Source organism: Lactuca virosa, chromosome 2 (genome assembly GCF_052849685.1).
Source record: "Lactuca virosa cultivar CGN04683 chromosome 2, Lactuca_virosa_CGN04683_v6, whole genome shotgun sequence".
Taxonomy (NCBI): domain Eukaryota; kingdom Viridiplantae; phylum Streptophyta; class Magnoliopsida; order Asterales; family Asteraceae; genus Lactuca; species Lactuca virosa.
This window is the reverse complement of record NC_136427.1, coordinates 198,013,734-198,028,790: the sequence shown is the minus strand read 5'-3', so window position 1 is coordinate 198,028,790 and position 15,057 is coordinate 198,013,734. Positions and strand designations below refer to the sequence as shown.

Genomic DNA, 15,057 nt, shown 5'->3' with positions numbered 1-15,057 from the left:
AAGAATGACGCAGTCGAATTTTTGGCCACACGTGGTCCCTTTTTATAAACCACGCGGACTGCTCTTCGAGTACACGCGGATCGCGTGTGTCTTGCATAAACCTTCTCGATTCTTTCCCTTGACCAAAACGAACATCGGAGCTTAAAATTCAACACTCTTTTACTGCAAGAAGGAAGAAGGAGAAATGTGAAATGCAAAATGATTTATCAAAAACATTTATTCGGAATTAGAAAAGATGAAAACATTAAGTTTTCCAAAAATGCCCTTCTTTAACGTCTTTGGCGAGACGTCCTTCTAGCTTGATTCAACACCTCAGGACATCTAAATGGATGATTTCAAGGGCATTTGCGTTAAAACCATGGTAGAATGGCTTCAAACGATGCCCATTGACTTTAAAAATTTGTCCCGTTTCTTCGCTTTGTATTTCCACCGCCCCATGGTCAAAAGTTTTTATCACAACAAAAGGCCCATTCCATCTTGATATTAACTTTCTGAGAAATAACTTTAATCGCGAATGGTAGAGTAAGACCCTATGTCCCGGTTCAAAATGCTTCCGGGTGATGGACTTGTCGTGGAAGAGTTTCGTTTTCTCCTTATAAATCCTTGAGTTTTCGTAAGAGTCATTTCTCAATTCTTCTAACTCTTGGAGTTGAAGTTTCCTATGTCTTCCCACCTCATCAATATTGAAATTACATTGCTTGACCGCCCAAAATGCACGGTGCTCCAATTCCATGGGAAGATGACATGGCTTTCCAAAAACCAACCTAAATTGGGACATTCCTATCGGGGTCTTGTAAGCGGTCTGATAGGCGCACAAGGCATCATCAAGCCTCGAACTCCAATCCTTTCTTGTAGGATTCACTGTTTTCTCGAGAATAGACTTCACTTCACGATTTGAAACCTCCGCTTGACCATTCATTTGAGGGTGGTATGCGGTAGAGACACGGTGGGTCACGTTGTATTTTCTTAGCAAAGCCTCCATCATCTTGTTGCAGAAATGCGTCCCTCTATCACTAATCAATGCCCTAGGCATCACAAACCTCACAAAGATATTAGACTGTAAAAAATCGATAACCGTTTTGGCATCATCCGATCTTGTGGCCTTGGCTCTACCCATTTTGAGACATAGTCAACCGCGAGTAAAATGTAAGTGTTGCCATATGAGACGGGAAATGGGCCCATAAAATCAATCCCCCATACGTCAAAAACTTCACAAATAAGGATTGGCTTTTGTGGCATTTGATTCTTTTGTGAAATGTTCCCCGTCCTTTGACACCGTTCACAACTTTTTCAAAACAAATAACAATCGCGTGACATGGTTGGCCAGAATAGTTCACACTCAAGAACCTTTATCAAAGTTCGGTTAGGTCCGAAGTGTCTCCCACAAGCAAATTCATGACAAAATTGTAAATTGGATTGATGTTCTTGTTGGGGCACACATCGCCTAATGATTTGATTTGGACAATGTTTCCACAAATAAGGTTCGTCCCACACATAGTATTTTGCATCACTTTTCAATTCATCTTTTTGAGCACGTGTGAATGTGTCGGGATACCTTTTTGTGACCAAAAAGTTAACGATATCGGCATACCAAGGAATAGATTGAGTAAGGGAAAAGAGATGCTCATCTGGAAACTCGTCCAACAACGAGGGAGTAGTTTCATTTGAAATGATATGGCTTAGATGATCGACAACAAGATTCTCGCATCCACTCTTGTCCCGAATTTCCAAATCAAATTCTTGCAACAATAAGATCCACTAGATGAGTCTTGACTTTGCATCTTTCTTTGTCATCAAGTACTTGAGAGTCGCGTGATCCGAATACACTATGACTTTGGTGCCAAATAAATATTGCCTAAATTTCTCCAAAGCGAACACTATGGCCAACAGCTCCTTCTCTGTGGTAGAGTAGTTGCTTTGAGCATTTTCTAGTATCCTCGATGCATAGTAGATCACATGGGAGGCTCTTCCATTCTTTTGACCCAAAACGGCGCCAATAGCATAGTTGCTTGCATCACACATGATCTCAAAAGGGAAATCCCAATTTGGTGCTTGCATGATAGGGACGGATGTAAGCAACTCTTTGAGCCTGTCGAAAGCTTCCTTGCACGCCTCATTGAACTCGAAATCAACCTCCTTTTGCAAGAGTTGGCACATTGGTCTTGTTATCTTTGAAAATTCCTTGATGAATCTTCGGTAGAAACCTGCATGGCCCAAAAAAGAACGAACTTCCCAAAAACAAGTCGGGTAGGGTAAGCTTTGAATAACATCAATTTTTGCCTTATCTACCTCAATTCCTTTCTTTGACACAATGTGACCCAAAATAAGACATTGACTCACCATAAAATGACATTTCTCAAAGTTTAAAACCGAATTCGTTTCAATGCAACTTTTTAAAATTTTGGTGAGATAGGTCAAACATTCTTGAAACGAGTTCCCGTATACCGTAAAATCATCCATAAAAACCTCAATTATGTTTTCAACATATTCCGAAAAGATACTAACCATACAACGTTGGAAAGTGGTCGGGGCATTACACAATCCAAACGGAATTCTCCGGTATGCGAAAGTGCCAAATGGACATGTAAAGGTTGTCTTTTCTTGGTATTCCGGTGCCACCGGGATTTGGTGAAAACCGGAATACCCGTGTAGACAACAATAATGAGATTTCCCGGCTAACCTTTCTAACATTTGGTCAATGAAAGGTAATGGGAAATGATCTTTTCTTGTGCTTGCATTGAGTTTTCGGTAGTCAATACATACTCTCCACCCGTTTTGCATGCGGGTAGGGACCATCATACCTTTGTTGTTCTCGACCACCGTGATTCCCATCTTCTTTGGTAAAACTTGCACCGGGATCACCCACTTGCTATCCGAGATTGGATAGATTATTCCTGCATCAAGGAGCTTCAATATCTCTTTATTGACCACTTCCATCATCGGCGGGTTCAATCTTCTTTGTGCATCCCGACCTGGCTTGCATTCATCCTCCATCAAGATCTTATGCATATAAGTAGAGGGGCTCAATCCCTTGATATCCGCAATCGTCCAACCCATTGCTTCTTTATGTTCCTTCAACACCTTGAGGAGTTTCTCTTCTTCACATTCGGTTAAGTGGGTTGAAATGATAACCGGAAGAGTCTCGTTGTTTCCCAAGTACGCATACTTCAAGTGTTGAGGTAGGACTTTCAATTCTAGTTCCGGCGGTTCAACAAGGGAGGGAGGCAACTTTGTGTGAGTTTGAGGTAATTCAATTTGTTTCACACTAAATTGAGTAGTTTTCTTGACCTCTAAATTATTAACTAACTTTTCAACTTCTGGGCCTAATGAGTAGAGCTTCAACTTCTTGGCTAATTTTCCACAATCAAACCCTTTGCTCAAAATCATATCCAACATGTCACCATTAGACAGCTCGAACAACTCTTGGGTTAACGGCTCAACAACGTCAACAAAATACAAGGATGAAACATCACTAGGATATCTCATAGCATCGTAGATATTGAAACTTATCGTTTCCCCATCAAACTCCATCGTTAAACTTCTTGCATACACATCAATCTTTGTTCTAGCCGTCTCTAAAAATGGCCTCCCAAGTAAAATTAGAGCCGACTTGGAGGACACTTGTTCTTCTAGATCAATCACATAGAAATCCGTCGGGAAGACCAATTGGTTCACTTGCACCAAAACATCTTCTAAAACACCTCTAGGAAAGACACTCGATTTATCCGCAAGTGAAATTATGACACCGGTTTCACTTAAGGGTCCGACATTTAATGATTCATACACCGAATAGGGCATGACGTTGATAGAAGCACCAAGATCAACCATGACACTACTAAAAGTGACATCTCCAATCTTGCAAGGAACCGTGAACATCCCCGGATCTTTGCACTTGGGTGGAAGTTTCCTTTGTAAAACCGCGGACGCGTTTTCATTCATTGAAATTTTCTCATTTCCCTTCAATTTCCTCTTGTTGGTAAAAAGTTCCTTCAAGAACTTCGCATGTCTATGGATTTGTTTGATAGCATCGAGTAAAGGGATGTTTACTTCCACCTTTCGGAAGGTGTTCAAAATCTCTTTCTCCTCCATATTTTTCTTTGAAGTTGCAAGTCGGGAGGGGAATGGCGGTTGAGTGGCTATTGGTGTTACGAGGGGAATAGTCTTCTTTGGAACTCCGGCTTGTGCATCATTCTTGACTATAGGATCTTCAATGGGAATGACTTCTATTTCTTCCTCTTCTTCCCTTGGCTTCTTCTTTGAACTACTTTCTCCGGTTTGTTTTCCACTTCTCAAGGTCACCACATTGACATTTGGGTTCTTTTCGGTTTGAGAAGGGAGTTTTCCACAGGACTCCAACTTTCTTATGGATGTAACTATATCTCCCATTTATGCTTCAAGGTTGGAGATACTAGTCCTTGTTTCGTTTTGGAAGTGTTGGGTACTAGTGGCTAAGGATTTGACAATATCTTCAAGAGACATCCCAGAGCTACTTGGTTGGGATTGAGGGGGTTGTTGGTGATGATGTGGAGGGTGCGGTTTGGGTTGATAGTGTGGTTGTGAATGTTGGTAGTGAGGTTGTTGTTGTGGGTAGCAAGTTCTAACCAATGCATTTTGAGGCAATGGTCTTGGGTTGTAGCTCATATTGGGATTTGGCTTCCAACTTGAATTGTATGCATTTTGATAATCGGATGGTTTGTTGTGGTAATTTTGGAATTCTCCTGTGGCATTCACATGTTCTGCATCTTCTTGAAGAATGGGGCACATATCTGTAGGATGTCCCATTGTTGCACATATTCCACAAACCATTACTTTTGGAGTTTGTCCCGTGGCTAGCTTTTGGACAACGGATGTTAAATCTTTGAGTTAAGACTCTAGATTCGATGTTCCCACTTCATTGACTTTGTGTTGTGTGTCTCTTTTCATGTCTTGGCACGGACCAAAGTGTTGGGAGTTAGCGGCTATTATGTTGAAGAGTTGTATTGTTTGTTGTGGAGTTTTACTAAAAACATCTACACCACTTGAGGCATCAACTAATCTTCTCTCCATTGGTAACAATCCCTCATATAAGTGTTGAATGAGGAGTTGTTCCGGAATTTGATGTTGTGGACAACTATAGCACAAGTTGTTGAACCTCTCCCAATAATCATGAAAAGTCTCATTTTGACCTTGGCGGATTCCACAAATCTCATTTCTAAGACTTGAGACTCTTGAAGCAGGATAGAACTTGTCAAGAAAATCACTTGCCATGTCGGTCCATGAGTTGATTGACCCCGGAGGAAGATAGAATAACCAATACTTTGCTCTATCGGCCAATGAAAAGGGGAATGCCCTTAACTTGATTTGGTCATCGGTTGACCCTTGTGGCTTCATGCTAGTGCAAATAATATGGAACATCTTCAAATGTTAATGAGGGTCTTCGTTTTCTAATCCATGAAAAGTCGGAAGGTGATGAACTAAACTTGACTTCAATTCCGAACCTCCTTCCAAAACAGGGTAATTGATGCCGGTTGGAGTTTGTGTGACATCGGTTTCCATCATTTGCCTCAAGGTTCTTTCGGGAGCTTCTCCTCCGTCCGCCATTGCAATTGGTTCAATAATGGGTGGATTTTGTTGTAGGGGTGGTGTTTCGGGAATTTCTTGGCGAGGGTCGGGACTAGAATCGGGTTCCGTGTCACTTGATGAAGCGGGTTCAACCTCCGGATCCCCGTGAGGATTAGAAGTTTGACCACGTTCTATTCTCTTTTCCTTCGCTAAACGCCTTGCTTCTTTTTCAATTTTCGGGTTATAAATCAAGTCACCTGTACGTTGAGATCTGGGCATAGAGAAACAAATTGACTAAAAATAAACCAATCCCCTGCAACGGCGCCAAAATTTGGTGGTTGTCGAGGGCAACAAAATAAATACCCTAAATATTACATACTAAAACAGTGTATAGTGGTAAAGGGATCGTATCCATGGAGATTGGTTCAATTTAAATCTCTATGTAAGTCACTTGTTCAAGTACTTGTAAAACAAGAGTAAAAGTAAAATAGGGGGTTTTAATTCTTTTTGATTGTTTGAGAAAATTAAAGCTACGCTAGAATGTAAATATGACAAGTAAGCAAGTAAAAGATTTGATTAAATTCAATGAAGTGAAATTGGTTGATTTTGGGATACACCACATGGATGACATAGTTGACTTATCATTAGACTAAATGGAACAACACTTGTGAATCATTTTAACTTGGCTATAGCAATTCATAAGCACAAATTACCTCAACTCTTTATAGTTATTAAAATGGTTAGAGGAGCTCTTAACACATTTCCTTAATTAAAGTCACAAAATCAATGAAGCATATAATCTTGTGAAAATCAATTAGCTTTAAGTTCTAAGAGTTACCAAGTCCAAAAGATAATCAAATGCTTATATTATCATTATGGAGGAAACATTTTCATGGTCTAAATGAAATGAAAACAAACATATAAACCATTTGTTGCTTACTAATTTGAGGGTCCATTACTTAACCAAGAAATTAGTCAACAAAAATAAGTATTCATTCATCAAAGCTCATGATCAAAGATAAATAAACAAAAAAAGATGTTTGATTAGAAAACATTTCCATAAATTTCAAACACAAGATAATACGAAGTCTTCAAAGCAACTAATCATCCATGGGTTAAACCCTAATCAACCAAATGTGAATCTAACCAAGCATGGCAAAAATAAAGGAAATACAAGATAGTTTAGAGATACCAAACATGATTCAAAGTGCAAGATGAAATGAAATTACACCAATCTTCAAAATCTTCAATTTCTTCCAAACCTTTCTTGAGAGCAAAAGAGTAGTTCATGCAAGTGATAGATAATGAATTCCCCCTCAAAATTACCAGTAAAAAGGCCTCATTTCCGGATTCAAAATTTCACCAAAAGCCATCCACCAACCTTCCCAAAATAGAGTCAAAAAGTCAAAACCCGGATTCACCACAGCACGATCCATGCGGACCGTTTGTGGATCCATGCGGACCGCGTGGGTCTCGCTGATTGTAAACCTTGGCCCATTTGACATATAATCCAACCCAATCTTATTCACTCATCCTCCAGCCCACATGCATTAATTCTTGGGGGCCCAATTATGTTATTGCAAAGCCTCCAATGATGGTCCAATGCTTCCTTAGTCTTTCTCAACTTGAGCCCTCGTCCAAAGATTAAGCCCAACACGCTTCTCGATTATACTGACACCAAGCCCAATTGCACGACTTCAAGCCCACGAAAGATTGCAAACCTCCAGTAACTCCGCACTCCTTCCATACCTCCAATGACAAATAGTCTTTGGTAAATCCTGCAAATAAGCTCAAAAGACTGGAAAGCACCCGGTAAAGGAGAAAAATAATAAAAAGAGAAAATATGCATGAAGATTAACTATAATGAGATGGTTTTAACTAAAAATAAACTATGAAAAGAAGTAATAAAAACAAAACTATCAACTGCACACAAAGAATCATTATCAAATTTTAGAACCGATAAACCTCGAACTAAGTCATGTCAGATACGTATTTATAAAATATAGTGTAGTGATAGGTAAACAAAAGTTTCGTAGGTACCCCATGTGTGTGTACTTCCAACTCTTATGTTCTTGAGAATACATTCATTTTCAAAATACGCCAACATAAAATTGGTGAGGTTTGGACTCGGTGTACTTTTATCATTAAAGTATGTTTATACAGTATATAGTTGCATTTCCAGCTTATATAAACATGTACTTTTTATAACAAAAAAATATGTGTTTACTATGTATAAGTGCTTACTCGACTTAAGTGTAATCGTAATTCTAAACCCTACAAGTATGTGTGTTGTGTATAAGTACTTACCTAACGTATGTGTGATCGTACTTGTAAACCGTACAAGTACATGTTTTTTATGTATAAGTCTTTATTGACTAATATAAAAATATGCTTTTCATGACAGCAAAAGTTTGTGTAATTCATATATAAGAGTTTATCTGACTTATATAAAATATAGATACTTGTAAACTGTTCAAGTATGTGTTCGCGCTACATATAACTACTATTTCAACTTATATGAGCGCTTTTAGAGTGTACTCGGTGTTACATGAGTTCTATATCCGATCTATATGATGAGTTCCAACCTTTGTTTGGCGCTATTGGGTCCACCGCAACAAGTTATTCAGACACTTCATCGACGTCTACATAAATGGACAGTTATCACCCAATTTGACTCTTCCGCCAAGGTTGTATCTAGCAACCACAAGTAGGGGTGTTAACCCGTATAGATCTATACATAACGTTCCTCGCTTGCTCTGGATTAATGGTTATAGGTTAGAGGACTTTGTTAAAGCTTTTATGCTTAGTTGATGAATGGGTCATCATGTAAATCCATAGAGTTTAAACAGTTCTAAAAGTTTGTGTGTGCCTTAACTTTAAGTGTCAAAGTTACTCATGCAAAAAGTTTGACCGTGTGTAATAACTGTATATATTTTCTAACAAAAACCAGGCCGCATAACGACTGTAAATTGAGTAAAACAAAATTTTAACCAATGTAAAACCCACATACCATATGTATATATATATATATATATATATATATATATATATATATATATATATAGACACACACACATACACACATACACATAAAAGTGAATATGTGGATGTCATGTATGTGAAATTAGATATAGAACCATTCAAAACGATGTAGTTTTGACTTAAATTACCTATCCAAAATATTATGATTCAGATTGTGATTTCCAAATATCTTATTTACTCCTTCGTATCTTCATCCTCTCCAAAGAATCAAAGTTTTACGAGTTAGTAATAAAACTTATTGCAACAAAGTTTTGAAATTATTAAAGAAAAAAAATTTAATTTGTCTTAATTGAGAGAATTGTAAAGTATTAAATATAGTATTTATTTGTTTACTTGCAAGCGTATGGATTGAACACTTTTTTGGTTATTGAAAATTTTCATTCAATGATAATGAATTTATTCTTTTTGTTCATTTAGAGTTTCACATCTATAATTATGATTTCTTAATATTTGTTGTAAGTGATAGGTCGTTTGAGGTTTTTTTTAAGTGATCAATATATAATTGTTGAATTGATTGTAACAATACTACTACTAGTTTTAATAGTTCTATACCTACCAATAGGTACATGACAGCCACATATTCACCTTGCTCATATATATATATATATATATATATATATATATATATATATATATATATATATATATATAAAGTCTCAAAAGAGGTGTCTGTGGGTTTAAATAATCATTTGTTAAATGATGTGAATATTTATGCACTAATTTTTTGTTTATAAAGTCCTATCAAATCTCAACTAGTCTTAAACACAAATAAGCAGTGTACGTAGTCGTGAATTATTATAGTTTCAGGTAAGGAAGGGTGTCGAATACAGGGAAAATGAATGGTTTAGATAAAATAATTCAAATGTTAATTAAATTATTAATAGTAAAGTAAAAGTGTGGGTTTTTGTTTAAACTAATTAAACTAATTTTAAAAATCAAATAAAACAAACGAAACAAAGAGCTAAATGAAAACAATAGATAAGAAGTATTTCCACTAGAATTCAAATCCCTCAAGTTTCTATGTTCGATTTATTAGAAGTGCAATGAAATAATGACTTGATTACCAAATTGTAATACAACTAGTTGTCTTGGTAGGATTTCCTAGCGTTAACAATTTATGATCTTCTATTACAATGATCATGCAACAAGTGAAAAAAATGAATTTAATATATTCAGACCATGAATGATGAGATCTAACAATTTATTATGTATGATCAAGACAATAAATCAAACATATAATACGGATATGGAATGGTCTCTAACACAATCAAAGTTATTAATTAATAACACCTAACCCTAAGATTGTTCAATCACTAGATCCTACCATTTAATGATCAAAAATAGTTAAATATCAAGTCAATGCAATTGAAGAGGTCATCTAACTACACATAACTTGTCGATAATTGATAAAAATCAGAACTTTAACATGATAGGTAATTGATCTATCAAACACGAGTAAAAACCAAACCAAATAATCCAACTAACAAAATCAAATCATGTCAATGAGGGTTCATCTACATATAGTGAAAGTAAAGGTTTTTACATCATAATCAATAAACTAAATCAGAAAAACATCACCAAAAGTTTGCTACACACGATCATCAAGCAAACTTGAAGTGAAATCTCGATGCAAATAGCGCTTGAATATTCAAATCATTCCTCCAATTAGACCTCTAGCTTCAAAATCGACCCCTAGAGGGTTTCTGGACGTCAAAATGAAGTAAAAATTGCAGCTATAGGCTGCCAAAGATTGTAGCACGATTAGGGTTAAAAATCTCATGTTTTTATAGATTTAGCGACTCCACGACGTGGTAAAGGTCTCTCCATGCTATGGGAGTTGGTTTTATTGTCGCATACGAACGCATATATTGAGACAGACAGTTTTTTGCAAACAAGAAAGTCATCTGAAATTTTGTCTAGTTCTTAGAACATTTTGAATCTGTTTTGACCTAAATTACCTATCCAAAATATTATGATTCAGATTGTGATTTCCAAATATGTTATTTACAATGTCCTTCGTATCTTCATCCTCTCCAAAGAATCAAAGTTTTACGAGTTAGTAATAAAACTTATTGCAACAAAGTTTTGAAATTATTAAAGAAAAAAAATTTAATTTGTCTTAATTGAGAGAATGGTAAAGTATTAAATATAGTATTTATTTGTTTACTTTCAAGCGTATGGATTGAAAACTTTTTTGGTTATTGAAAATTTTCATTCAATGATAATGAATTTATTCTTTTTGTTCATTTAGAGTTTCACATCTATAATTATGATTTCTTAATATTTGTTGTAAGTGATAGGTCGTTTGAGGTTTTGTTTAAGTGATCAATATATAATTGTTGAATTGATTGTAACAATACTACTACTAGTTTTAATAGTTCTATACCTACCAATAGGTACATGACAGCCACATATTCACCTTGCTCATATATATATATATATATATATATATATATATATATATATATATATATATATATAAAGTCTCAAAAGAGGTGTCTGTGGGTTTAAATAATCATTTGTTAAATGATGTGAATATTTATGCACTAATTTTTTATTTATAAAGTCCTATCAAATCTCAACTAGTCTTAAACACAAATAAGCAGTGTACGTAGTCGTGAATTATTATAGTTTCAGGTAAGGAAGGGTGTCGAATACAGGGAAAATGAATGGTTTAGATAAAATAATTCAAATGTTAATTAAATTATTAATAGTAAAGTAAAAGTGTGGGTTTTTGTTTAAACTAATTAAACTAATTTTAAAAATCAAATAAAACAAACGAAACAAAGAGCTAAATGAAAACAATAGATAAGAAGTATTTCCACTAGAATTCAAATCCCTAAAGTTTCTATGTTCGATTTATTAGAAGTGCAATGAAATAATGACTTGATTACCAAATTGTAATACAACTAGTTGTCTTGGTAGGATTTCCTAGCGTTAACAATTTATGATCTTCTATTACAATGATCATGCAACAAGTGAAAAAAATGAATTTAATATATTCAGACCATGAATGATGAGATCTAACAATTTATTATGTATGATCAAGACAATAAATCAAACATATAATACGGATATGGAATGCTCTCTAACACAATCAAAGTTATTAATTAATAACACCTAACCCTAAGATTGTTCAATCACTAGATCCTACCATTTAATGATCAAAAATAGTTAAATATCAAGTCAATGAAATTGAAGAGGTCATCTAACTACACATAACTTGTAGATAATTGATAAAAATCAGAACTTTAACATGATAGGTAATTGATCTATCAAACACTGAGTAAAAACCAAACCAAATAATCCAACTAACAAAATCAAATCATGTCAATGAGGGTTCATCTACATATAGTGAAAGTAAAGGTTTTTACATCATAATCAATAAACTAAATCAGAAAAACATCACCAAAAGTTTGCTACACACGATCATCAAGCAAACTTGAAGTGAAATCTCGATGCAAATAGCGCTTGAATATTCAAATCATTCCTCCAATTAGACCTCTAGCTTCAAAATCGACCCCTAGAGGGTTTCTGGACGTCAAAATGAAGTAAAAGTTGCAGCTATAGGCTGCCAAAGATTGTAGCACGATTAGGGTTAAAAATCTCATGTTTTTATAGATTTAGCGACTCCACGACGTGGTAAAGGTCTCTCCATGCTATGGGGGTTGGTTTTATTGTCGCACACAAACGCATATATTGAGACAGACAGTTTTTTGCAAACAAGAAAGTCATCTGAAATTTTGTCTAGTTCTTAGAACATTTTGAATCTGTCCAACAACATCGTTTTTGCGTCTTTTTCATGTCTGTTCTTCTCCTTTTACATCTCAAGTCCCATTTAAACTGTAACTGAACATTTAAATGCATATTCAATATCATATATCTTAAAATATAACATTTTAGTCAAGTATATTAGGATAATAGCCTAAATACATAGTTAAATAAGGTCATCATTAAACAAACAAATGTATAACATTATATAACTATATAAATAATAAATAATCAATTTATTTTTATATAAATCATAAATAATTGACGTAATGCAAGTATCTCCCCCGAAAGCATTTAAAAAGTTTAAAAGAGGGGTCGTGAAACTCACTTTCAACGTGTGCTTTATCGGATTGGAAATCGGAATTCGAATCGGAAATGAAACGGACAACACTTCGTTTAACGAAAGGTTGAAATGAGGCTTGGAATCAGCACTTAATAGATGGGACTTTTTCTGAAAAATCATGTTGGAAACAATTTTGACTCACATGAAAACCGCTCGGAGGCTCGCAGGACTCTGCCGGTCGTCGGCGGTGGATTTTGGTGGTTTTGACGGTTGTTTTGGCTGCGGTGGATGGGAGAGAACTGGCCTGAGGTTGCACCAAAGTTGGGGTAGTCTTCGGCGGCAACAGGTGGTGGTTGGAAATATCCGGTTGCGCCCTACTGTGGCACGTGGCGGCGGCGCGTGAGAGAGAGAGAGAGAGAGAGAGAGGGGGGGAGGGAGGGAGGGAGAGAGAGAGAGAGGTGAGGGAGACGGGTAATTGGCCTCTCTCATATATAGAGAGAGGGGAGGCTGATGTGTTCCACCAAAAAATGGACAAGTGGCACCTCCCAATGGTTGACAAGTGTCTCCTCTCATTTTGCAACACGTGTCGCGTCTCTATCCACGTGCAATTACGACGAAAAATGACAACTCGCTTTTTTTTTTTCGAAAACACTAGTTCGATGTCCCGAAAATTATAGTTCAAAATATGTAAAAATATTTATCTAAAAAATAGCATAGCTATGTTATAATTGTGTTTAAAGTCGTTTTACAATATCTTTCTAGTTGTTGGGATTCGACACTTTTCGCGAAAGTACTATAACTTCTAGTCATAGAAATTTCGAAAGTAGAATCAAATACTAGAGTGTTGTCTAATTCATAAAATGTTTTCAAAATTACTTAATGAGACACATAACCATTCCAACGAATCTTTTGAAGATTCGTTTGTGGGAAAGTCAGGAATGTATTGTTTCGTTCTTATCCACAACTGTGTTAGACTTTTTCGGGCAAAATGAGTTAGCTCCATAATCAAATACTAGATAGATTAGTGATTATGGTAAAATTGTTCGGGCTAAAAAATTCACATTTTAAAGTACCGTACACAGCATTTGAAGTGACGTTTTCAGGCCGCAAATTATTATCTGACAATTTGTTTTCTTTAAACGGTCGTAACTTTTGCATACGAACTCCGTTTTCAATGTTCTTTATATCAATGGAATCGTGTTCACATGCTCTATCTGTTTAGAGTGTTATTTGTACATAATAATACTTAACATATAAATCTTGTTCTCATTATATTAATTTGTTACTTATGTATAGTGAATTGTAAAAGCAATTGTTTTCCCTTACCCATTTCATTGAGAATAACAAATATATATACATGACAAGTGGGCCGAGAATACAAAAGGGACGTGTAGATCTATGAGGCTAAACTCAATACACAATGGTACAAATGATATAAAATATATATGACTAATACGCCCCCTCAGTTTGAGCGGGAGATTCACGGATGCTTAAGCTGGAGCGGAAGTCGGAGAACAAAGGGAATGGGAGCCCTTTGGTGAAGATGTCGGAATACTGGTACCTGGAGGGAACGTGAAGAACTCGAACATGACCTATAGCAACTTTGTACCGAACAAAGTGAATGTCAATCTCTATATGTTTGGTTCGCTGATGTTGAACTGGGTTTGCCGACATGCATATATGGCACTCACATTATCACAATAGATGAGTGTGGCTATTCGAAGGGGTAAGTAAAGCTCTCGTAAGAGATTACGTATCCATGTAGTCTCAGCAACTGCATTGGTGACACCATGATATTCGGCCTCGGCGCTGGATCGAGATACCGTCTGTTGTCGTTTAGACGACCATGAAATAAGATTATCTCCAAGAAAGACACAATAACCGGAGGTGTACCTACGACTGACTGGACATCCCCCCAATCTGCATCAGAGTATGCGATGAGAGCCGTGGTGGAGGAGGTATATAACTATAGACCATGATCGAGAGTGCCTTTGATATATCTCAAAATGTGTTTCAGTGCATGAAAGTGCGGTTCTCGGGGTTCGTGCGTGTAGAGACAAAGTTGTTACACAACAAATGAGATATATGGGCGAGTGAACGTGAGATACTGAAGTGCCCTTCCAAGGCTATAGTACAAGGATGGATTTGAGACAGGTGTACCGCCATCTCCCAATTTAGCAGATGAGTCGACGAGAGTGCGATAAGGTTTAGCGTTTGTCATGTGAGCACGCTGAAGAATCTCATTTGCATATTTCTTCTAGGATAGAAACATTCCAATCAGGGACCTAGTCACAGATATGCCGAGAAAATAATTCATATTACCTAGATTCGTCATGTTAAATTCCTTGCTGAGAGATGAGATGATTTGGTTGAGGATGATAGGATCGGAAGCTGTCAGGATGATGTCGTCCACATCTAAA

General features: G+C 36.3%; 1 protein-coding gene across 1 annotated transcript; it reads right to left on the bottom strand.

Moving 5' to 3' along the window:
* Window positions 1-1,758: 1,758 nt before the first annotated feature.
* Window positions 1,759-4,386, bottom strand: LOC145158122 (uncharacterized). Its single transcript, XM_079077059.1, has 2 exons — window positions 2,421-4,386; window positions 1,759-2,204 (listed from the first exon to the last, which is right to left on the bottom strand). The coding sequence occupies exons 1-2, from the start codon at window positions 4,384-4,386 to the stop codon at window positions 1,759-1,761; spliced, it is 2,412 nt and encodes an 803-aa protein (XP_078933185.1).
* Window positions 4,387-15,057: the final 10,671 nt, after the last annotated feature.

Coding starts and splice junctions, on each gene's coding strand:
- LOC145158122 (XM_079077059.1), bottom strand. CDS start 4,386: ATGGGAGATATAGTTACATCCATAAGAAAGTTGGAGTCCTGTGGAAAA. Junction 2,205..2,420: donor CGGGAACTCGTTTCAAGAAT/GTTTGACCTATC, acceptor TGGGCCATGCAG/GTTTCTACCGAAGATTCATC.